The 26,162-nt window shown below is 36.0% G+C and overlaps 1 protein-coding gene and 1 pseudogene across 1 annotated transcript; one reads left to right on the top strand and one right to left on the bottom strand.

Annotated features, from left to right (window-relative positions):
- Positions 1 to 891: 891 nt before the first annotated feature.
- Positions 892 to 2,380, bottom strand: LOC112502391 (DNA damage-repair/toleration protein DRT100-like). Its single transcript, XM_025106279.1, has one exon. It carries the CDS (start codon positions 2,378 to 2,380, stop codon positions 959 to 961), a length of 1,422 nt encoding a protein of 473 aa, XP_024962047.1. The 3' UTR covers positions 892 to 958.
- A 971-nt stretch (positions 2,381 to 3,351) lies between these two features.
- Positions 3,352 to 12,142, top strand: LOC112502390 (annotated as a pseudogene).
- Positions 12,143 to 26,162: the final 14,020 nt, after the last annotated feature.

The following is a 26,162-nucleotide window of genomic DNA, read 5'->3' as shown; positions in this document are numbered from 1 at the left end:
AGGAAGCGAGAGGACGGGAAGGGAAGTGAGAACGGAAGCGGGATCTGGAAGCGAGTCGAAGGGAAGGATTTCCAAATSCCGGCCATATGCAAAGGATTTCCAAATCCCATGTTTAAGGGATTTTAATGAAAACYTGGGATTTCAAATCCTTACCATTTTGCCAACCAAACACAGGATTGGAATGAATTTTAAATCCAAATCCCCTCAATTTCATTCCATTCCTGCAAACCAAACGCATTCTAAGGGTTTTATCAACGCTTAAATTAGTTAGTGGACTTCGATATTAGAAAAATAATAGGTTACCTGTGCAATGCAGCAAGATACATCTTTATTTTAATGTTTTGTTATTTTTTGTCTCTGTTAGTATATAATAAGTTTATGTAGCTTTTATAAAGATAATTTTTTTTTATTTTTGAATAAAAATAAATTTGAAGATATCATAAAAATTTGAAAAAATATATCGATATTAATATTAAATTAATTATTTAAAAGTTCTCGTTTTTTGTACAATTTATTTTATTCAATTTTTTATTATAATTTAATTTAGGTTTAATAATGAAGTAATCTATTTTTGGCTTAACAATATAATTTTTATAAAGACAATAATTTTTTTAGAATTTAATGATTATCTTGATTATATTTTAATTTTTTTGCATTTAAAATGATATATTTATTATGTATTTAATTATGTTTATTTACAGTTAGTTATATGATTTAAAAATAAATCTTTAATAAGTTATATTTATGCACAATTTACTTATAATCTTAAATTTTAAATAATATACATTAATAAACTGTAATTTATGTATAAAAAATGATTTTTAAGAGTTTTTGTTAAATTTTCTATTATATAGTACATAAATTTATTTATTATAAATCACTAATTTATTTTGATTATTGAATATAACATTTTTAATACAAAAACACCGAGCAAAGTAACTAGTACACAACACACCCCTTAGGCCTTACATGGTGCTAACGGAGATCCACACAGACAAGAATTCCCGGCGAATGAACTCGCCGGAAATGTGGTCGCCGGCAGAGCCCCACACAACTTATTATGACTAACATTGAATGAGTTCAATCCTGTCACCGCCTTGGGAACCTTCCCATAAACCAAATTCCTCGATAAATCCAACGTCTTCAACGTCGCCGGAAACTTCAAACTCTCCAAATTGAACTTCAATCGGTTCCCTGAACCCCAAAAACCCACCAAATAATCAGTTCGATTCAACAGCTTCACAGAACTCCCGTTGATCTCATTTTCCGATAGATCGATGTAATCATAGAAATACGTTTCCGATGGATTCCAATCGTCTAATTTCATCTGGATCCCGCACTTTGCAAGCTTCAAAGAGTATATAATCGGAGACGACGACACCCACTTCGGGATCTGTTTCAGATGAAATTTATTATACGACAAATCCAGCGATTCAATACCTTTTACATTCATAACAGGAAATGGATCTATTAGTTGATTGTGTGAGAGATCCAAATTGAAGATCTTCGTCAGATTCCCAAAAGTTTTTGGTACCGTTCCCGAAAATCGATTCCACGATAAATCCAAAGTGTCTAACGCCCGAAACTTGCCGAGAAAATCTGGGATTCTTCTGCTTAGTGAATTATGGCCTAATTCCAGGTACGCCAGTAACGGAGCCAGACCAGAAATGCTCGCCGGAATGTTACCGGAAAACCTGTTATACGACAATCTAAGAACCCGAAGGTCTGAAAATGAAGTGAAAATATCCGGAATACTCCCGGTAAGTTTGTTCCGGTCTAGAGCTAGAAGCGTTAGATTCTTAAGTTGTCGTATTCCGTCGGGTATCGTTCCGGTGAAATGGTTGCCACCGAGTTTGAGCTGCGATAACTCAGTCAACTTGGAGATCGAACTCGGTATTTTCCCAGAGAATCTATTACCCTCTAAGCTAAGTGCATAGAGTCTGGTCAAGTTACCAATATTTGTCGGCAACCGACCCGATAACTTGTTATTCTCGATATAAACATACCGGAGATTGGGAAGATGAAACAGAACAGTGGGAAAAGGACCCGATAAATTGCGTGTATTTTCGAGGTAAATACCATCAAGGAAACGGAGCTTTGAGAGGGAAGACGATATGGTACCCGATAAGTAGGAGTTGGGTTGGCCGGAAAGTGATATACTATTGACACGGTTGTTGGGAGCTTGACATGAGATTCCAGCCCAGATGCAGCAGTCGGTGGCAGGTTTCCAAGATGAAAGCATGGCGGAGGGGTCGGCGGTGATGGCGGACTTGAAAGAAAGCAGGGCTTGTTCATCATCTGGGTGACATTTTGCAGATATCAGGGTGAAGAGAGAGAGGACAAGGATGAAGGAGAAGGAGAAGAAGGTGGTGATAGCCATTGTTGTAAATGCTTTATCAAGATAGAGAGAGAGATCTTGGTGGGTTATGTATTGTCGCCTACATTTTGTTATTGTTTTTTTTTTTATTTAAAAGTATTTTAAGTTATAAATTAATTAATTCATTTATATATAAAAGAGTGGATTGTACAGTTGGTTTGTGATTATGTTTTGGGTACTTTTTCAGTTTTTTGTTTTCTAATATCTGAAATTTGTTACTCATAATAAAAATGTCGTACAAAATTACATATCATTGATATATCTATACTATATTAATAACCATTTATATTTAAATCTTAATTACAATACTTAAAGTATAGATTATTACCATTTTATACAAGAAATTCAAAAATCTCTTAATTACAAATTATTATACACAATGTATAAGTTTTGTATGCCAACACCAAATCCTAATTAGGTTAAACCTGCTTTCTCTTATCAAACTTCTAAAATTACCACAATGGGCCGCTTTCTTGTTCTTCTGTATTCAATCTCTGCGACCCATTTTACCACAGACCTCGTTTATGTATCACAAGCAAGAACACATGGAAGGAGGCGAGAGAAGACATATGCTACCAATCGGTTTTCATCTAGACGCTTCCTTCCATTTTAAAATGAATTTTGAGATCTAGGGTTTTGTTTTCTGGTTTGGTTCGCAATCCACAAATATGGTTGAAAATGGTATGTATCGATTGAATCTATTTTCCAAGGAAATCAATAGGTAGGTATGTGTTATTGAATGAGTATTTTTGATTTGATTTTGCTATCTAGGTCGATTCAGATCATCCCTTTACATGAAAGAGGGCGATTCAGGTCTGGAGGAACCATTTATACTTTCCCATGGTTTAATCTCTGTCAAATAAGTTTCTCGCTTATGCTTCGTCGTCTCCGATTTTCCGGTTTGGGTCGATGTTGTTTGTCAATGATTGAATCTCATCGAAGGTGAACATCGGTGGGAGGAGGCTGGCGGATCAATGGCGGCGGAGGTAAATAACCGTCGGATCTTCTAAAGGTGAGTTCTTTCTTCTTCTAGAAATGTATGTACTTATCAAGATGAACAATAGAAAACATAGAAATAATACAACTAAAGACATCATTGCTACTCGTAATTTGGGTTTTTTAACCTCCGATGATGATTTTTGAGGTTGGATTGAGGATTGAAAGCATAAAAATGGTTTATTTGGGTCAGATTGAATTGAACCCACAAACGCCATGATGGATTTGCATGTTGTGCAGTTTGAAAAGTAAGAATCTTTTTCTTCCCATTCAACTTCAATTCCAAATTTCAAGAAACTATCAAGAAACCCTAAAATGTCATATTGGCAGCCTTCCTTTTAGAGTTGTGGGGTGAATAGATCCACAAGAACGGATAATCTGAAGTGTATTTTTGGTAATTTTACATTCCCATGGACAATGGCTGTAGTTTGGGAGGGTTGGCGGCAGGCAAGGGCGGAGGTAGGAGAGACGAGGGCAGAAAGAATCGGTGAGTTGGAGAAATTGATGGGTTGAGTTGGGATGGTGGAGATTGAGTGAGTGGTGGTGCAATTAGTGGTGGTCGTCGTCGTCGTGGGGTGGAGGGAGGTGGAGGTGGAGGTGGGGTCGTGGTGGAGGAGAAAAAAGTGGTGGTTGTTGATAGATATGGTGGCCTGAAGTGGTGGAGGGGGTAATTGGATTTGGAAAGAAGGGTTGTTGCCTTTTAGTCATAGCATCATCATGAGGTTGTAGAACTCTTTATAATATCATTTTGGAGTGATAAATATTTGTTACAATTAGCTTTGGTTATAGCTTTCAGGAAAAAAAGCCTACGCAGCTGCAAAAAATCCACCAAAAAGAACTATACTTTTTAACTTTGAACATTTGTAACAATTTTCTTTGAACCTTTTTCCAGTGTTTCTTACATCATAAGACTGTACTTAAGGTGCATGTGGATTTGTGAGTTAATCATACAGGGAGTCAAAGAAATTGCTGACAATTTAGACTCAGGGGATGTCCTAGAAGATCGTTTGAGAAGGCTGACTAGGTAATACCTTATAACTGCATTCTTACTACTGTCCATCCTATTTTATTTATTGATTTAAAATTGGTGACACATGAGAAATATTCATATCATAGTCATAACCATTGTTTACTAAAAGAGTTAAGGCTTATGTCAGTTTGCTGCATTGCTCTTATATGCTCCATAATATCAATTTTGTTGGTCTGAAACAAGAAAAATACGATCAAGTTCATTCCTTGAAGGTTCTGAACAATATAGATGGATCTTCATGCACACTAAAAGATGGTATTACAACAAATCTTGAATCTCTTTATGGTAACTTATGTATGGGTTGAAAGCAAATCATAAAGCTTATGTTTTGTTTGTACATATTTACGTTAGTAGTTTTATCTTTGATGCTCCTAATAGTGAAAGCTTAAAAGAGGGTGGACCGTTTAGAGATACGGCCAATATATATAGTATTCCCCTTCAGTTATTGTTCAAGTTGAAATAGCTAAACTGGAAAGCATTTTATACCTTCTGCATTTGGAACACCATTATGACATTTAAAAGTTCATGTTAAACCGAGATCTGACAGTAGAACAATTTAACATGAATATAAAATGAGAGATTTGTAGAAGAAGATGTCTAAAAATTGGTTGCCGCTTTCTTTATTGAATACAAACTCTCTCAAAAATCCTAATCGACTCTCATGTGATATGTTTGAATCTGTGTGTTACAAAGTGTTGGTCATTCATCTCACTTCTATTCTATGCCTCTATCACTTCTTATATAGGCGATATTTACATGATAACTAAATCCTATAAATAAGGTAACTAAATCCTATAAACAAGAAAATGATCATTATCGAAAATGGGATCAACATCATCCTTCAAGATTCTGAAGATAGTCGTCAAGAGCATAGACCAACCAGAGGGCCTCTGGTCCTGAAGGACATAGAGTCCAGAGGCTCTGGTTGTCCAGAGGAGCTCTGGTCCTAAAGGACTTAGAGTCCAGAGGCTCTGGTCGTCCAAAAGAGCTCTTGTCATCTAGAGGAGCTCTGGTCCTAAAGGACTTAGAGTCCAGAGTCTCAAGTTTATACAACCATCGTCCAGAGGGGCTCTGGTCTTCTTCCAGACTTAGTCGTTTTAGCACATCAGCATCTTCAGATCTTCCATCCTTGTCCCCGATTGCTTGATAAAACTTTTAGAATAATTAGGATCAATTTTGTCCTAACAATCTCCCCCCTAAAGTTTTATAAAGCAAGCATCCTCTTGAATCCTTTAGGTCTTCTCCCCTCTGCTTTCTTCAATAAAGCTTTAGTGTGCTTGGTATAGATGGAATCTTCAAGCTCCCCCCTGAATGTAGCTTTCTAATCTTCATTTTCAACTCATAGACCAAATCAGATTCAATGTGAATGCAGCACCACTAATTGCACATAATGCAACTTTAATCTGCCTACAACCCAACACATACTTTGAAGCACAAAATAGCCACTCAACCCCAAAGGTAGCAAATTAATCCAACTAAGATATCGATAAATGTGTGAATTTCTTGACAAAACAGTGCAACCAGTCTTATGACAAAGAATCTTTCGTTAAACCGCAAGTTGAGTAGGAATTCAGCTTTAGAGCTTGATCCAATTGGAGATAACTTGAATAACCAAAGCAAACACCATTGCAATTGAGAACTGGAGAGAAGAATTAACATTAAGCTTTGTGGCTTCAAGAAACAGCAGGTCAATTCAAAGAAAAATGACAGTATTGCTGTTGATGCTTCTAATAGCAAAACATGAAGGGATATCGCCATATTCATATAGGATTGGTGATTCAGGTAAATAAATCTATAAGCTCTTACAGATTCAGATTTACAAGGAGAGACGATGAACAAATACTCAAGATATGAGCGATAAGTATAGGTTTGACAAACAAAACGCCCATTGCCTTAGTATGTGAGCACCATGAACTTCTGCTTAACGCCTACGCGTAGATCTGACAAAATTAAGGTTCAAAAGTTCGACTGACTCCAAGAAACTCCATCAAATAAACCAAATTTTTATTATCAAAATATGTTCGTATTCATCCAAGAAGAAATCCATTAAAAGGAATTTGATTAAAACATTTAATCATATGATGAATCGATGAATTTTGGGTCCAAACTGCAGTCAAACAAAAAGCAGTTCATGAAAAAGTATTGTTCAAGAAAATTGAATCTACTACAGAAAGATCGAATCGATAGAAGTTAATCGATTTGGCTCTGATACTAGTTGTTGGAACCCAGATACTCTTAATTTGTAGAAACACAGTTTATGAAAGATGAGAATTAAAACAAACAATGTATCTCGAATGATTAATCGAAATATTCAATGTATAAATAAGAACAATTGAATGACTTGAATATGTCGAATGCTTTTATTGATAAATATGAAGAACAATCAAAGCAAAACGTAATCTCACAAAATTTGCGTATAGTATTAGTCGGCTCTCTTAGGTTAACTGAACCTGAGGAGGAAGCCTCCTTATATACGCCAAAGTCTAACAACTATGCTATAAAATAGACTTGAAATTCTGAGCTGACTAGTCTGCGTCCTTATCTTTGACTTCCCTTGAAAAGTGGAGCAGACTTGGTCAAGCCGCGTCAAATCTGTCAGACGCTTGCGAGAATGTGTGGGCTAACACATGCGTTCCATGGAGAAAGTAGCCAGAAGCTCTGCATGAACATACAAAAGCTCTGCATGTACTATGCAAAGGCTCTGGGTCTTGGAGTTGTAACTTTGTGTCAAACGCTTATGCTTTTTGGCGCATAAGGCTTGATCGTCCACGGGAATAGAGCACGGGCTTTGTATGAATGGAACCTTTACTCTTGAGTAAGAGCTCTGGTTCTTGAACTTCTGCATGAGAGCTCTTAGTCCAGACCGCTTCAATAGACTAAGTCCTATTTGACTAGAGTAAGAGACTTTTTACTTACACTTTCATAAGAAGATGCAATGACAATCGGAGACAACATTGATGTGCACTCAATCATTGGGATCTGCAAGGTTTGAAATGGTTGTACTTTTAAGTGATAAATCACTGGACGAGATGCCACAAGTAAGGTCTAAAGTCGTTGCACTTTTAAGATACTTCTAAATGTATCTTTGAGATCTCTCAAGTTTATTTGCATCCTAATAGTTACTTTTCTTGTTTGAGTATTTATGTAGGTGAATCATATATATTACTTTTACAATATGTTAATCAAGGGATGCATCTATGTGTTTTGGTTGATGGTTTTGTAATTGTCAAAAAGGCAACACTAGAATTTCTGGAAAATTTGTAATTGTTTGCCTTTACATTTCATTCTAATTTGCAGCTAATGGGATTACCTGTAACACCCCCAATCTCCACACATTGCATATTACATAGAATATATTCATAGAATACATAGATTCCCACATAGGTCCAAAATTACAAGAGTCTGTGCTACTGGTTTACGATACAAATTGCATAACTTAAAAATTCCAAAATACATGCATTTGTAAACTATCATAGCTATCCTCCAAAACATATCCAGTCATGATCTCCAACATCTAAGCATATAAGGGAAGTAATCATAGAATGCTTTTTCCCTTATTAATATTATAACTGGTATTACCTGCACACATGTTTTAAAACATAAAATGAGGGTTAGACAAAAGTCTAGTGAGATTTCCCTTTTTCATGCTATGCATGGTGATATCACAAAAACATTTACCAAAGAATCTCTCAACATAAAGAATAATAATAAAAGAATTGCATCCTGATTAGGTCCATCGGGCCTCTGGTTCAAAATCCCATACTTAAAAATAAATAATGGATTTCCAGTCCATCGGCCTCTGGTTCCACAGTGTCCATCGGCCTCTGGTTCCACAGTGTCCATCGGCCTCTAGTTCCACATACCACACTTAGAAAATATTTTCGATTTGAAGGACCAGAGCCTCTGGTTCTACTATCCAGAGGGTTCACAAGAACAAGCCAACCAGAGCTTCTGGTTCACCCATGAAGGCCAACCAGAGCCCCTCTAGTCTGTTTTTCATAAAAGGATTCTAAGTATAAAAATTATTTGAAATATTATTTTAAAACTATAAATTTAACACAGAGCTTGTTTCTAAAAGATATAAAACTTTTGTTAAACTAATAATTTATGAAAGACTTGCATAATTTTAAATCAACATCCAGAATCCTCTAGTTCCATTATGAGAACTAATCAGAGCCCCTCTGGTTTCTTGCAAGGTACAACCAGAGCTCCTCTGTTTCCTCATAATCAATGCTTTTATCCAAAGCATTTTATTCACAACCAATGGTCATGAGCCATATTTTCTCCAATCCCATAACATCATTATTATCATTTCTACTAAAGACAACATCTCTAAACTCTCAAATCACCAAGAAATGAGAACTTCAATCTGTTGTAACTCTAATAGATATCATAATAAGAGTTAGGTCGAGCAAACAACGGCCAACCTTATATCCTTCCAATAATCCCCTTTCTTGATATTCCACCCTTATATCCTCCCATTAATTTATATGAAGTAGTTCATCCAAAGACAGACCTCAGTCATATATGTCAAAGTGAACCTGTTCATAATTTCCAAACCAAATTATGGTTTCAATATAGGTTTATACTCAAACCTTTTTAAACCTCAAGAACAACTTGTTCTTCCAAAACAATTTCAAACCTTTAAACTCATAATCTTTATGTTAAAATATCTATAAAACGGCTTTTTACCAAGCTCTTTCTATACCCAAATCATTAATACTTAATAGTTCAATATTCATTAAATATAAAGATTTGATTAATAAAACTCACCTTATCAAATAGATTGTTTTGTAGATTAACACACAACAAGTTCTTCACTTAACCCAGAATCTTCAATACTTTTGAAGCAACAGATTTCTTGAAGAACACCTCACCGCCTTTAAACACCTTTTTCTCTCTCAAGAGTTTCTTTCTAAATTATACAGTGATAAGGATAACCCTTATCTTTTTCTTTCTTTAAATATCCCACCTAGGCGGTGAAGGATGTTTATTATTATAATATTGACTAAGGCGGTGTGGCTTTATATTATTAAATGCCATTTTGCTTAATGGTGAAGATACCATCCTCTTTTTAATAAAATAATAACACCACATAGCATATATCACATATAAGATTATCCACTCATATATATATATATATATATATATATATTATATATATCTTCATCTATGCATATTGTTCATGAAATTAATCAATTAATATATATGCCATCACGTAATTTACCAATTAATCACGTATATTTTACCTTGACCCAGGTTGTCTGAAACCCGGTTATAACATTACCTGTTAAGTAGCTCTGGACACTAATTACATAATCATAATACAAATTTGTATCTATTTTTTCTTTTGGAATTAGCTAAAAATTGCAATTGGTAAACTATAAAAAATGTAGCAATAAATTCAAATAAGTTTGATTCACATATGCACTGGATTTTAAGAGGTATGTACCTCTATACAACAATTTAGTAATTACACGATTATTAGATGTATTTATCATTTAATATCTGATTGGTATAGGAATTTAATATTGAGAAGATGCAATTAGTGGAGGCGGAGAAAAAGAAGATCCGAGAAGAGTATGAGCGCAAACAAAAGCAGGTTGAAGTCCGAAAGAAAATGTAAAGTTTTCATCTTCTATTTATTCATTTGTCTATGAGTTTTATCTTTGTATTTCTTTTGATGTCTAAAGCCATGAGAAACACAGAAATGAAGGAGACTGGAGAGATTTAAAGAGATAGAGAGGAGATCGAGAAGAAAGATGATGATCATGATCACCTTCAAGTTTCAAAGAGGCTGCAACCATGGACAAAATAGATAACAATTCGAGGAGTTATTTCAAGCATTATTTTAGGGAGCATTTTTTACACTGTTATAGCCATGAAATTGAATCTCACAAATGGGATGACTCCTATCTGAATGTCTCAGCTGCACTTCTTGTTTTGTGTACATGAAAACTTGGACAAAGATTCTTCAGAAATCTGGGATTTCCACCGTTTCGTTTACCAGGCACGAGAACACAATGATTCAGACATGTTCAGTTGCTTCTTACACCATTGTCATCGGAGGTTTCAATCTTCAAATCTTAATTTTTCCTTCTTTTACATATTGAAATGTGTTTCTTGGTCTTTAAATTTGATTATTATTTCGTTTTGGGGACAAATTTTAGGTGGATTTGGCTCTTACTTTCTGGCTCTGAACAAGAAGACATATGAGATGGCAAGAGGTGCAAATTCTCCAGGGACATAAAAGAACTTCGTGTTGGTTGGATGATGGGCTACTTTTTATTAATCTCTTTTGTTGGTCTTTTTGTACTGATGCCACTTTTAAAGGTGCATGAAATGTTTGCATTAATTCTCTGTATCCAATTTTATATATTACCGACATATTAACAATTTTATTCAACAGATCTTGGACTATCAGCTAATATTCCCAAGTGGCATGGCCACAACTGTTCTTATCAATGGATTTCATAGTCAGGGAGAAATGATGGCAAAGTATGCCCGCAACATATGTCATAGACCTTTTGCAACGTTGTATTATACACAATTACACATCCTTAACAACTATTTTTCCGCATATGATTATATATAGGAAGAAAATCAAGGGGTTTGCCAAGTTCTTTTCAGTCAGTATCTTGTGGGCAATCTTTCAGTGGTTTTTCACTGGAAAAGGAGAATGTGGATTTGCTCAATTCCCTACTTTCGGAGTGGAAGATATAAGAACACGTAAAGGTTCTATCTCTATTACCATTTCTTGATTCTAAATGACTGGATTTCTTTTTGGTGTAGATTTTACTTTGATTTTAGCATGACGTATGTGGGAACTGGGATGATTTTCCCTCACATCGTGAGCTTTTCTTTGCTGTTTGGAGCTGTGATGTCATGAGGTATAATGTGGCCACTTATTGAAAAACATAAGGGAGAATGGTTCCCTTCTAATGTGCCAGAAAGCAGTACTTATGATTCCTCTATAACCCATAAATGCCATATTCTAACCCCAAACTTTCCATTACCAAACTACTTTAAAACCCGATCAACTATATATGGAAACCGAATATTACAATATCCTCTCCTTAGAAGAATTTCGTCCCAGAATTCCACTAAGTAAACAAATGTGGATTTTTTACTCGCATTTCTGACTCGAGTTCCCAGGTGGCTTCCTACCCCTTATGATAGAGCCACTGAACTTTTACTAATCCAATTTATTTATTCCTTAGCGCCTTTACTTTGAAGTTGGTAATGACTTCAGAAGTTTCTTCAAAACACAATTTTTCATCAATCTGAATCTTCGGTAGTGGCACAACTACCTCTGGTTTTTCTAGGCATTTCCGTAGATTTGACACATGAAAAGTGTTATGAATGCCACTTAACTCCACAAGAAGTTCTAGTCTATATGCCACTTCTCTAACTCATTCAAGGATAGGAAATGGTCCAAATACCCTAGGCTCAGCTTGCCCTTGTTTCCAAAGCGAACCACTCCTTTCCAGGGTGATACTTTCAGCATTACTTTATCATTCATTTGAAGTTCATTCGGCTTCCAAAGCTTATCAACATAACTTCTATGTCGGTCTTGGGATACCTTCATTCGTTCCCAAATTTGATTAATTTTATTTGTCTTTTGTTGAACTATGTCAGGTCTAGCCAATTGTTTCTCACCTACCTTGTTCCAACACAGCGGTGTTCGACATTTTAGTCCATATAATACCTCAAAAGGTGTTGCTTGGATACTCGAGTGATAGTTGTTATTGTAAGAGAATTCAATCAAAGACAAATGATTATCCCACGATCCTCCAAAATCAATAACACAGGCTCGAAACATATATTCTAGTGTCTGGATTGTTCGTTCACTTTGTCCATCCGTCTGTGGATGATAAGTTCTACTTAACTTAATTAGTGAACCCATTTTTCTCTAAAAACTTTTCCATAACATTAACGTGAATCGACTGTCTTGATCAGAAATTATAGATAATGGAACACCGTGACATGTAACCACTTCATCAATATATAATTTTGCTAACTGGTCTATTGAATATGATTCTTTCATCGGTAAGAAATGAGCAGACTTAGATAATCGATCCACAATGACCCATATGACATCATAACCCTTCAGTGTTTTAGGTAATTTAGTTATGAAATCCATAGTGATGTGATCCCATTTCCAAATCGAAATTTCTAATGAATCCAATTTACCGTAAGGGTGCTGATGTTCTATCTTTACTTGCAAACATGTCATACACCATTCAACATGTCTCGCTATATCATTCTTCATACCCGACCACCAATAGTATTGTTTCATATCTCAATACATTTTGTTTGTTCCCGGGTGGATAGCAAAACGAGATTTATGGGCTTCACTGAAGATGCATTCTCTGAGATCACCATAAGACGGTACCCAAAACTGTTCTAAAAACACAATAATTCCCGACCGTCTTTTACCAATTCAGATATCACCCCCACCAAGTCATTCCTATTTGATCTTTGTCTTCTCTCACAGCCTTGCCTTGGAATCTTTGTAATTCATCCTGAATACTTGGCAATAACTCAGCTCTTAACGCTGTAGCTTTAACTGTACCACTTCTTTCTTTACGACTTAAGGCGTCAGCTACCACGTTTGCTTTCCCCGGATGATATAAAATCTCGCAATCGTAATCAGTAACCAGCTCTAACCATCGTCTTTGGTTTGTATTTAATCCTTTCTGATGAACAAATGCTGCAAACTTTTATGATCTATAAAAATTTGACTTCATACAAGTAATGCCTCTAGATTTTCAAAGCAAAAACTACAGCTGCCAGTTCTATATCATGGGTAGGATATTGCTTTTCACGATCCTTTAATTGTCATGACACATAAGCAATAACCTTTCCACGTTGCATTAACACGCAACCCAAACCCAACTTTAAGGCATCACTATAGAACACAAAATCTTCCGTTCCATCAGGTAAGGATAGAATTGGCGCGCTACATAGTTTATCTTTTCATCTCTGAAAAGCTTTTGTTTGTTCCTCCTTCCATTCAAACCTCACATTCTTTTTCGTCAATATGGTTAATGGAGTAGCTATACGAGAAAAATCTTTTATGAACTTTCGATAATAACCCGCCAATTCAAGAAAACTCCTTATTTCTGTTGGGTTTTTCAATGCTTCCCACTTTTCAATGGCTTCAATTTTAAGTGGATCCACCTTAATTGCCAACTCAGAAATAACATGGCCCAAAAATTGGACTTATCGCAACCAGAACTCACGTTTTGACATCTTGGCATACAACTTTTCTTGTTTCAGTAATTCCAGAAGCAGTCATAAATGGTTCGCATGACCTTCCTCTGATTAGGAGTATATCAGAATATCATCGATAAAAACAATAACAATTTTATTGATATATAGACGACATACCCTATTCATCATGTTCATAAATGTTGTTGGTTCGTTTGTAAGTGCGAACGACATGACCAGAAACTCTTAGTGCCAATAACGCGTACGAAATGCCATTTTCGACACATCTTCTTCTCGAACTTTCAGCTGTTGATAACCGGATCGTAAATCAATCTTAGAAAAGTAAGTGGAACCAATAAATTGATCAAATAAATCTCAATTCTTGGGAGAGGACACTTATTCTTGATTGTCAACTTATTTAACTCCCTGTAATCGATGCACATTCTCATTGATCCGTCATTATTCTTCAAAAATAACACCGACGCACCCCAAAGAGATGTACTTGGTTGAACAAAACCTTTATCCAGTAATTCTTTCAGCTGATACATTAACTCCTTTAACTCAGATGAAGCTAATCTATATGGTGCTCGAGCAATTGGATCTGCTCCAGGCAATAATTCAATCTGGATTTCTATTTATTGATCAGAAGGTAGAATTGTTAAGTCTTCTAGAAATACTTTTGGAAATTCTATTACAACAGGGATATCCTCCATATTATTCTTTTTTTTTTCTTTAAATCGATTGTGTAGGAAAGAAAACTGATACACCCTTTCTACACATACTTCCGAGCTTTTAAAACGGAGATAAGGCCGGAATAACGATCCCACATGTCACCATAGATTATAACCGGTCCCCTCCCTGGTAATCTATATGAATCATCTTCTTATTGCAGACTATATTGGCTTGGTTTTTAGCCAACCAATCCATACACACAATTATATCAAACTCTCTTAACGGTATAGGAAATAACTGGATGGGTACCTCACACCTCTCTACGGTTATAAAACAATCATCCAAAATTTCCTTAACCGACACTTCACTATCATTTGCTGTTTCTACTACCAAAACCTCATCTAACACTATTAAAACCCTATTTGTAAAAGTGTAAGTAAGAAGCCTCTTACTCTAGTCAAATAGGACTTAGTTTAAGAAGTAGTCTGGACCAAGAGCTAGGATGCAGAGGTCACCAAGAGACATAGCTCTCTTTTATACAGAGCAAGAACCTCTCATGCAGATCTAGTGCTCAAACAGAGGAAAAACAAGTTATAAGCGGCAAAAAGCTTAAGGACTTGATACAGAGCTATCACTATAGGCACAGAGCCTCTGAGTCTCCAACGCCATTAGTTTGCGCATAAGTGGTTCCAACCTTATCTCCAAGTCTCCTTTCAGAATCTACCACGTACACAAAAGTAGTTCCACATTCCAAGGAACATGAAGGAAGAAGACTTTGAACAAGAAGTCAGAGTTTGAAGCCTAGAATATAGGAGATTCTGTTTGCACCTGGACGTATAAAAGAAGGTGTCTTCTTTGGGTTCAAAAACCTGAATTGCTGTATTCTTATACGCTCCTATAATAAAGATTTCTTGTGAGTACCAGTAGATAGTTGACAGTTTACTTGTAATCTCTTATTCTATTCAAGCAATCGATTTGTTCAAACTTGTGTTTAATTCATATATGTTTTTTTATCAAACTTGTGTTTAATTCATATATGTTTTTTATCAAACTTGTTAACCATTTCTATAACACAATAATCGCTTCCACTCAAACTTTGTTCTAAACTGTGTTATTTGATACTTAAGAGGATTATGGGTTCCAACAAAAACTTTAGGTTTTAAACATGCGCAACCAACAATTGGTGGTGACACGAAAGAATGCACATACCGAATTAACAAAGAATGTACCTGTCACCACTTCAGGGTGCTCTTCCGCCTTGCCTCTTGTCATCTGAAAGGCTTGTCCTCTAGCCATTGCCTCACCACATCAAACTTCCCCATGACCGCTAGGGACATTACGATTAACCATTGGCCCGCGATTGGGTGGAATATTCCCAGCATAGCTAGATCCTTGGTCCCTAGAATAACCAAATCCCTATCCCCCAGCAAAAACAGATCCCCGTCTCTTAGCTTGCAAGCAATCAACATTTACATGTTGAAAAGAATTACACGTAAAACATCTGCGTACCATTCGACAATCTCTGGCTATATGCCCTGATTCTTGACATTTGAAACATGGTCGTGTCTTAGTGTTGCATTCTCCTTGGTGTATTTTATGACATCGCGCACATGCTTTATCAGCAAACCTTGAGATTGGATGATTCATATTTCCAACAAATCTAGGTCTACGAAAATCGGTTGCTACTGCTTCCCCTTTCCTTTTATTCCCAACCCTTTCTTGTGGTTGACGATTAATAACTTGTTCCAAAATTTCTGCAACATCAACTATATTACATACTTTCATAGATTAGACTCTTCTTACTTTACTGCTTTCATTAGCAATATAAGCCTCAGCAAATCAAGACTGTTTCATAAAAATCTCTGTATATTGGCGAACTATCATATTACCCTATTCTAACCGAAGGAAATCGTCCTCTAGATTTCGAACAATAGCTTCAAGACAATACTGAATTTTAAACTTCACTACAGATTCTTCCCACATCATTGTCTTTAAAATGTTCGGATCAGAGCTCGACAGAATTTCCTACCAATATAACGCAACTGATCGCAACCTGGATACATCAAACATCACTTTATCTTCTTTCGCACTTTTACTAGTCTGTAGACTTACTTCAAATTCTTTAAGCCAACACATGGCTTTGACATGATCACGTTCTCCGAAAAACTTAGGGGGTTTGCATGCAAGAAACATCTTGATATCTCCCTTTTTTGTACCGAAGATGAAGTTGGTGGCGCAAACGTAATTGTTACTGGTGTACTGGCTCCGACTTCTTCATGAAAATTCGGGTTCCCTCCCTATTCCTTCCGGATTATTCTATGCAGAACGCCCCAACAAATTTAATAGATTATCTTGAAATTTTCCCAGTTTAACTGCCAACATTTCTTGGGTAATAAACCCAGGGTCATGAGCACGGGCTCTACTCCTTGTTCTTCCCCATACATGGCCTGACATAGAACTTTCTTGTACCAACATTTTCTTTTCTATATGGATTTCTTGTCGAATACCTCTCCCTCTTCCTCGTCCCCAACCTCGAATTCTTGTTTTAATGGTTTTAGCCATTTTTGGATTCTCTTTTGTACTCATAATTCCTCTTCCCCTACCTCTTCCATGGACTGTAGAGGTTCTTCCAGATCGATTAGGATTATCCGTCATTCTTTCTTAATACTTGCGTCACTTTAACTTCCTTACTGCCACAATAAACACGTATACAATTAATCACATACCAAAGTATGATAACATGTTCATTCATAGATAAGGTATTTGTAACTCAAGATTACATTAGTCTCATATAATCTAACTCTATCATACTTATCATCATAATAGGTTCAATCATAACACATTCCCAGGTTCGAAATCTCAGTGGAACCTATTATCACGTACTCCACACCTCTAGTTTAAGTCCAAGTATCAGGAAAATACTCAGATCTCTTAAACTAAGGCTCTGATACCAACTGAAAAAACCCATCATGTACTAAACAGTGCTAACAACAAGGTATCATACTTCCACTTATATCATGTATCAAAAATTTACAAACATTCCGAGTATATTTACATAGAACAAATCAACAGTATGAGTTAACAAAAATTTTGTCATTATAAAACTTTTTTCCAAAATTCTTCTATATCTTCCCTTTGCCTTTATCATCAGATGTTGGATGACCTGCCAAAAAAATTATTACAACAAACGAGGGCTAGACCAAAAGGTCTAGTGAGTGAATTACCCTCTTCCAAACATAATTTACTGCAAACCCCAAGATAGTTCAAACCTGAACTTTAATGTTTAATTAACATCTTGGTAACCCTACCATTCCATCTATCGCGGTTACACCGCCATTTCATCTATCGCCCTAATATGAGTGATGAGGTTTAGTCCAAACAATACTTTATTAGAGAGAGGTCTTATCGAACAACATTTGGTCCTATCTGGACAACACTTTGATTGGTGAAGAGTCCTATCCAAACACTGCTTTAATCAGTGACGAGTCTTATCCGAACAACGCTTTGATGGGTGAAGAGTCATATCCGGACGACGCTTTGATCGGTGTAGAGTCCTATTCGGACACTTCTTTGATCGATGAGGGGGTTACCGAACAACACATGATCGGTGAAGGGTCCTTACCGGACACTGCTTTGATCGATGAGGGGGGTACCGGACAACACATGATCGGTGAAGGGTCCTTACCGAACAGTACTTTGATCGATGAGGGGGTTACCAGACAACACGTAATAGGTGAAGGGACCTTATCAGACAATGCCTTATCCGATGAGGGATCTCATCGGACAATGCCTTGTCCGATGAGGGTTCTCCTCTGGTGATTCATTAAACGATGAAGCGAAACAACAAATGTAAGGCAATAAAAACTAATTCGTACACCTTATACTAGAATTTAGCAACATATACTCCAAAGTTGTAACAACCAGACATACCCAAAGCAGTATCAACTATATCTGGAAACCAAATATTACACCTGGGCTATTTTAATACATTCACGTATTTGCTCAATCTCTTTTGAAGTTATTTGAACAATTTCTGGACCGGTTAACTGCCTTTTCCCCACTTCATTCCAACACAACGGCGTTCTGCACTTTCGTCCATACAAAATCTCATAAGGTGCCGCTTGGATGCTGGAGTGATAACTGTTATTGTAAGAAAATTCAATTAAAGGCAGATGATTTTACCAAGATCCCCCAAAGTCAATAATACAAGCTCTCAACATATCTTCAAGGGCCTAGATTATTCTTTCACTCTGCCCATCCGTCTGAGGATGATATGCCGTACTTAATTTGATTCGAGATTCCTTGGCCCTTGAAAACTCTCCCAAAACTTTGAGGTGAATCTATTGTCCCTATCTGAGATGATGGATAACGGAACACCATGTCGAGCTAGAATCTCTTTGATATAAATCTTTGCCAACCTTTATAATGGACAATTCTCTTTAATTGGTTGAAATTGCGCAGATTTAGATAAATGGTCTACGATAACCAATATAGCATCATACCCTTTTGGATTTTGCGGTAATTTCGTGACAAAACCCATCGTGATATGATCCCATTTCCACACTAAAATTTCCAAATACTGTAATGCTCGATCTTTACTTAAAGACATGTCAAACATCGTTCTACATATCTTGCAATGTCCTTCTTTAATCTTGGCCACCAATAAAACGTTTTTAAATTTTTATATTTTATTAGTACCTGGATGAATTGAATATTCTGATTTGTGACTCTTATCCAAAATTAACTCCCGGATATTTCCAAAATACGGTACCCAAATTCTGCCTTGGAAGCATAGAATTCCCTTGTCATTCTTTATCAAGATTGAAATCATCTTGCCAACTCTTTTAGCATTGAAATTGTTTTCTTTGGTAGCTTCATCTTGACATCTTAAAATTTCATCGTGAAGATCCGGAGTCAAGTTTATTCTCAACGCAACTGCTTTGATCGTACCACTTCTTTCTTTCCAGCTAAGAGCATCAGCTTCCACATTGGCCTTTCCAAGATGGTAAAGATTTTCAAAATCATAATCGTTAACCAATTCAATCCATCATCTTTGCCGCATATTTAATTTTTCTGATTAAACAAATGTTGGAGGCTTTAATGATCCGTAAAAATCTGACATTTAGTCTCCAACAAATAATGCCTCCAAATCTTTAATGCAAATACCACGACCGCAAGCTCCATATCATGGGTCGGATACTGTTTCTCGTGATCTTTTAACTGTCTGGACGTGTAAGAAATAACTTTTCCTCTTTGCATCAATACACAACCCGAACCTAGTTTTGAAGCATCACTGTACACAACAAAATCTTTAGATCCATCTGGTAATGATAATATTGGAGCACTGCGTATACGGTCTTTCAATAACTAGAAAGCTTTATTCTGATCTTCTTCCCATTCATACTTGTCATTTTTCCTAGTTAACTTGGTTTATGGTGCATCAATTTTTGAGAAGTCTTGAATGAATTTCCGATAATAGCCCGCTAAACCCAGAAACTACAAATCTCGAGGAGTTCTTGGTACTTTCCATTTTTTAATTGCCTCGATTTTTTCAAGATCTACTTTTACCCCTGCCTCAGAAATAACATGACCTAAAAAGTGAACTTCCCTTAACAAGAACTCACACTTGGACAGCTTGGCAAATAATTTCTCTTTCTTTAATAGTTCGAGAGTTAGACGAAGATGTTCGACATGCTCTTCTTCAGATTTTGAGTATATAAGAATATCATCAATAAACACAATAACAAATTTATCAAGATATTCTTTACGTACCCGATTTATTAGATCCATGAATGCCGCTGGAGCATTGCTTAATCCGAAAGGCATAACCAAAAACTCATGATGTTCGTATCTTCATCGAAATGCTGTTTTTACGATGTCCTCGTCTCTAACTTTAAGCTGATGATACCCCAATCATAATTCAATTTTAGAAAAATAACTTGTCCCAACCAATTGGTCAAACAAATCATTGGTTCTTGGTAAGGGATATTTGTTCTTGATTGTCAGCTTATTCAGTTCTCTGTAGTCGATGCACATCCTCATAGATCCATCATTCTTTTTAACAAACAAAACTGGAGCACCCCAAGGTGAAGTACTTGATCTAATGAAACCTTTATTAAACAATTCTTTCAACTGGGTTACCAATTCCTTCAATTCAGATGGTGCTAGACGATAAGGTGCCCTAGCTACCCGTGTTACTTCTGGTATCAAATCAATTCTCAATTCGATGGATCGATCTGGTGGTAGACAAGTCAGATCTTCTGGAAATACTTCAGGATATTCACAAAATACAGGAATAGACTCTTGCTTATCCTTTCTTTCTTTGAATCAATCACATAAGCTAAATACTCGTGACACCCTTTTTGAAAACAATTTCTGGCATTCATGACAGATAACAAACTGATATAATGATCTTGCCGATCACCATAAATCACAATTGACCCTTTTCCCGGTAAATTAATACTGATCATCTTTTTATTGCACACAGTACTGGCTTGGTTTTCCATTCCCACTACCACATCAAATTCTTTTATAGGTATCAAAAACAATCGAATTGGCAGCCCATATCCCTCAATTTCAATTTGACAATTATTAAAAACACAACTAACAGATCCTTGACTATTATTAGCTGTATCAACTACTAAATCGTCAAGAGGCACAAACCCCATAAATAATGGCAATACAAAAGAATAATTTGCATGAAAATCAAATAACACTTTAGCATATACTAAGTTAACGAGAAAAGTTCCTATTACCACGTCTGGAGTTTCCTCGGCCTCATTTTTGGTCATTTGAAAAGATCCGCCCCTTGCCCCTCCCGGACCTCTTCTCTGAACATTAGGTCTTCCACGTGTACGTGGAGCATTTCCTCCCATAGTTAGCATTGGAACTTTGAACTGAGGACTGTTCGGTCTGGTGTGGTTATGGGAATTACATTGAAAACATTTATGAGGAGTTGGGAAGTTTCTAGATAAATGACCTGTCTCACCATATTGATAACATTTCCTCTGATCAATACTACAATCACCCTGATAAACTCGATGACATCTTGGACATGGTCTTTCAGCAAAACGTTGAGTAGGACGGTTTTCCATTTTTACAAACTTTGGTTTTCGGAAACTGGTTGAAGATCGTTTCCACTTTATTTTCTCAATCACTTTCTCTTCCCCCTGCCTGTTTTTGTATCTTTCTATGGTTTCGACAACATCTACTGTCATTCGATAGGTGATAAGACTCATAACAATCACAAACTCTCGTACTGAGATATATCTTCCAACCTTTCTAGATTTGGTAGAGATATAATGTTCTACAAATCAGGTGTTCAATAAATCTTTCAGTATATTCCCGTATCGTCTTGTTACCCTGTTTCAACTTCAAAAATTCTTCCTTCAATTGACAGTAGCTTAAATTTTTGGATTTACCTCGACTCTTTCTGTTTCAATTCTGGCTGGCACTCCAAGAATAAATGTCAGAGTGTTTCTTAGTTTACTCATTTCTTCCACTAATCCATATCGAGTCACATAATCAGGCTGTAGCATAAGTTCTTGATTTACATTTCCAGAAACTGATTCACCCTAGTCTGGATGAATCTTAGATTGACTGTTTCTTCCTCTCCCCAACCTTCTTCCACGACCTCTACTCTGACCTCTTCCTCTGCCTCTGTATGCCGATAAACTGGTAGGAATATATTCTGGTGAATTCTTACTCTCATTCGGGTTGGGGAGGGCGGTCCTTTTAGAACTTCAAGGATGACTGGCCATCTGCAAATTTTCAATATTAATATCCACAAAATCACATTCCCGAATATAGTTGGGTGTCTAAGTACATATATGTACCTGTGAATTCCTAATTATTGTGGCTAGTTGTAATTTGAATATACCTTACATAATGTCCTCTTAACCCATCATATTTATCTTAATGGTTCTATCTATGTCAGAGACCCTTAATATGAAAATAATACAGTTTAAGTCTAGGCATCATGTTGAATACCTAAATCCCTTAAACTCAGGCTCTGATACTACCATTGTAACACCCCAAGATCCACATTTGCATATAACCATGTATCTCATATATCAAGAAATACAAATAATACAAATTTGGTCCCAACAGTACAAGAAACTATATTTACAGAATTGACAACCAAATTTTCCATGACATTCTCGTACATAACTTGCATATATAACAAGTATTCCAAAAATCCAATAGTTAACTTGCTATTATTCATAACAACCCACGTAAGCACAAAATGAAAGTTTCACATTATCCCTTTCCCCTTATCCATTGGTAAAGCCTGAACTGCAATGCACATTTTTGAAACACAAAATAAGGGTTAGACCTTGAGATCTACTGAGAAATCTTTTTTATGCAATTACAGGGTGAAAATCACCAAAACCTTTTGCAAATCAGATTTGTATTCATACAAATATATCTCAACTTTTCAAATATCATATTTCAATAAGAGTTTATAAATCTTCCTCGCCATACATGTCGAATAACCACTCAGGTCCTCGCATCACTCTATGCGAGATTCTCAAAGTTTCACAATTTTCAAAGTCTTGTTGTTTCAAGTTTGTCAAAGCTTGGTTCAACAATTGATTCTTAATCCCAAAGTATCCTAAATCTTCAAAACTCGATCAATGTTTTGTCAAAAAGATTTTTAGTTCTTGAAACTACTTGCTGAGCTCAAGGCACTTCTCTTATATGAAGACATGATGACGAGGAGGATCCTGATCACCATGAAGGGGAGATCAAAAGGCAAAAAGTGGTTGAGTCTTTGAGAAATTAAGGGGTAGAGATGGAAGATAGTGAAGATTATGATGAGCATAATTCCAATCATTCTGGTGAAAGGGTAATGGACAAAGAAATGAGTATTTGCAGACCCATAGATTGAGCCAATGGTTGAAAAGCTAGAGGTTTCCACAGCAGAAACAAGGAGGTTGATGGGTCTGTCAGCCAATGTTGGGTATAATGATGTTTTTTCTAATGAAGTTGGTGGAGTTCAGGATTTTAATGTTGAATCTGAAGGAGAAGCTGCTGAGTCAGACGAACTATTATTTGACTTTGAAGCAAATATGAATGATGAAGAATCAAGATTTTCATTTTAGTTCAAGTCAAAAGAATATCCTTAACCAATTTTTGTTGAACCACCAAGTGTTCTTTGTACATCTTCGGTGCCTCAAAATTCAAATGTTCAATCTTCAAGAAGGTATGTGCCTATTGCTGAGAAGATTAAAACTCCACGGTGGGACAGAGCTAGAATACGAGAACCTTATCTTGAAGACTTGTACACTGACATCTTTGTTCGTCACTTGAAAGCTTTAAGTGCTGATAAAGTCTTGGACATTCGTAAAGAAACCATTGAATACTGTAAAAAATACAAGTACTTCCTTAAAGCCAAACGCCGAGCCATTCACTTTGTGCGAACAAAGCACCAAATTATCTCGATAAAGAAGGTGGAAGCTAGAAGACATGTAAGAGTTTGGTATCTAGTTTTCTATGCCACAAGGCAAGATGGTAAAGAATGGAACTTTAGTGAAGTTGATTTTCCTAATCTATACTAGGAAGACTTAGAGTTTATGTATCATGATATCAGATACCAGACTGTTAGATTGGAAGGAATCGTCAGAGGATTAGAAGCTATCAAAAAGGTTTCTCAAATTTCATAGAAAACCGTCTTCAATTATAGATGATCAAATGGGCATGAAAGTAACCAAAATCTGAAAAAACTAAATCAAGACTTAGAAGACGTTGATGGTTATCCTTTGGATATGATTCTTGAAGATCCAGATTTAGGTGTGGTTTATGAAAACTCCGAGGGTGCCAAAAGGTTTCTGAGGTTCAGTGAATTCAAAAAGTATAGTGATGGAACAATCACAATTATAAGGAAGCAACTTGAACTGAAGAAAGCTCAAGATGACAAAGCGTCAGGGTCAAACAGGTTGAATTTAAGAGAAAGGTTCTTATTTCTTAAAGCTCTAGAGTTTCTTGATGAGAAGATTCAGTACATGAATGCTATTAGAAGGTTTGAGACGCATCTGGGTTTAGACATTCGAAATTTTCTATTTCTAGAGCTTGAATCCAAAAGGGGAGAATGTTGGGTTCAATGCTTTGTGTTTAAAATGTTTTATTCAAGCTTTATATTCCCTTTGAATTTTTCTTGTATATATAGGTTGGTAACTTTGTTTCTATGTAACTTTGTAACCGAGAATTTTGCATGTAACTTTTGAATCTTGTAACCTGATCTTTGAAACTCGTATAAAGAACCTTTGAAGAATATTCACTCCACTTTCTAATTTATGATATTGTTGATTCTATGTTCTTGATGTTATTTTGATCAATTAATTAAATCCGGGAATGTCAACTATTTTAAATGAGCAAAATACACCCCAAAAGTTTTGGTGTGATGTCATACTTATTGTGACCTATGTTATAAATCGTGTCCTCGTTAGGGGACTCGTAGATAAGACATCATATGAGTTATATGTAGGTAGAAACCCCTCCATAGGTTATCCTAAAGGTTTTGGATGCAAGTGTTATACTCTATACAACAAGAAATATCTAACTAAGTTTGACCCTAAAGCCTATGAAAGAATCTTCTTAGGTTATTCATGGAATAGAAAATCCTATAGAGTTCTTAACAAGTCAACCATGGTAGTTGAAGAATCCATTAATGTCCGTTTTGATGAGACTTAACCCAAGTTGAGCCCTCCTTTAGTAGATGATGATATAAGCGAAGAGGAAACTTTAGCACGCAGTCTTAGAACCCTATATTTAGACCTTAAACCTTCATCTAGTCAAGTAGAACCTAGTGATGCACCTCATTGTTATGTTCCTCAAAGTAATAGAATATCCTAACCTAAGAGTGGCAAGAGGTCATCCTGTACAACAAATCATAGGTGATTTGAACCAAAGAACCACTAGATCTCAAATCCGCACCCATAGTGCATTTGATGCCTTTGTATCTTCTACAAAATCTAAAACCATAGAAGAAGCCTTAAGTGATGAATATTTGATCCTAGCAATGCTAAAAGAACTTAACCAATTCACTAGGAATGATATGTGGGACTTAGTGCTTGAATCTGGTGACTAAACCATTATACATTGTTAATCCTAGATCTCTCAATAACACTAATAATTAAGTTAAGAATAACATAATTATGTTGTGTGGATGAATAAAATGACGAACACTCAAGAACAAAATATGAATATTCAAAGAATATACTTGAGTGCCGAAAGATTCACTTTATTTCAAATGATAATGAAAAGCGTTAACCGATTACAATAGGCCTAACACCTATTTATATACTAGAAAGCTAATCAAAGAGATAACTATATAGAGAGTTTATCTAGCAAATCTTCTAGGAAAGATAAAAGCTTATCTGGACATAGAAAGTAAATAAAAACAAGATAAAACTTGGTAGAATCCAGCTGTCGATTCGTCATCTCCAGCTATCTTCTATGAAATGTTATTCAACCATATCTTGATATCTTCATCGTATGCCTCTGGTTGAACTATAGTGGAAAATTCTAAGTCTTGGTAACCAGGGGGGTTATGAAGATGCTCGATCCATTGCATCTCTGGTCGATTCATCGACCCTCTGGTTGTATTAACCACTTAGTTGTTTTTCCTTGAAGTCTTCCATCGGCCTTCTGGTCCTTCATCATTTGTTGTTCTTCATTAATTTTATAAATGTAAGTTATGGGGTCTAACAATCTCCCCCTAAGTAATGAAAGAACAAACATAAGCTAATCTATGAACATTCAAAGCATAAGTGAAAGACAGAGGCTAATCTGAAAAAAAACATCCTTTGCCAAAAAAATTTCATTGGACTGTAATGGATGAATTCTTACAAGTGATGGAATAAAAAGATATTA

This window comes from Cynara cardunculus, unplaced genomic scaffold, assembly GCF_001531365.2.
Source record: "Cynara cardunculus var. scolymus isolate 2C unplaced genomic scaffold, CcrdV1 Un_Scaffold_1331, whole genome shotgun sequence".
NCBI classification, from domain to species: Eukaryota; Viridiplantae; Streptophyta; class Magnoliopsida; order Asterales; family Asteraceae; genus Cynara; species Cynara cardunculus.
Note: the sequence above shows the minus strand (reverse complement) of the source record. Positions and strands in the feature narration are given on the sequence as shown.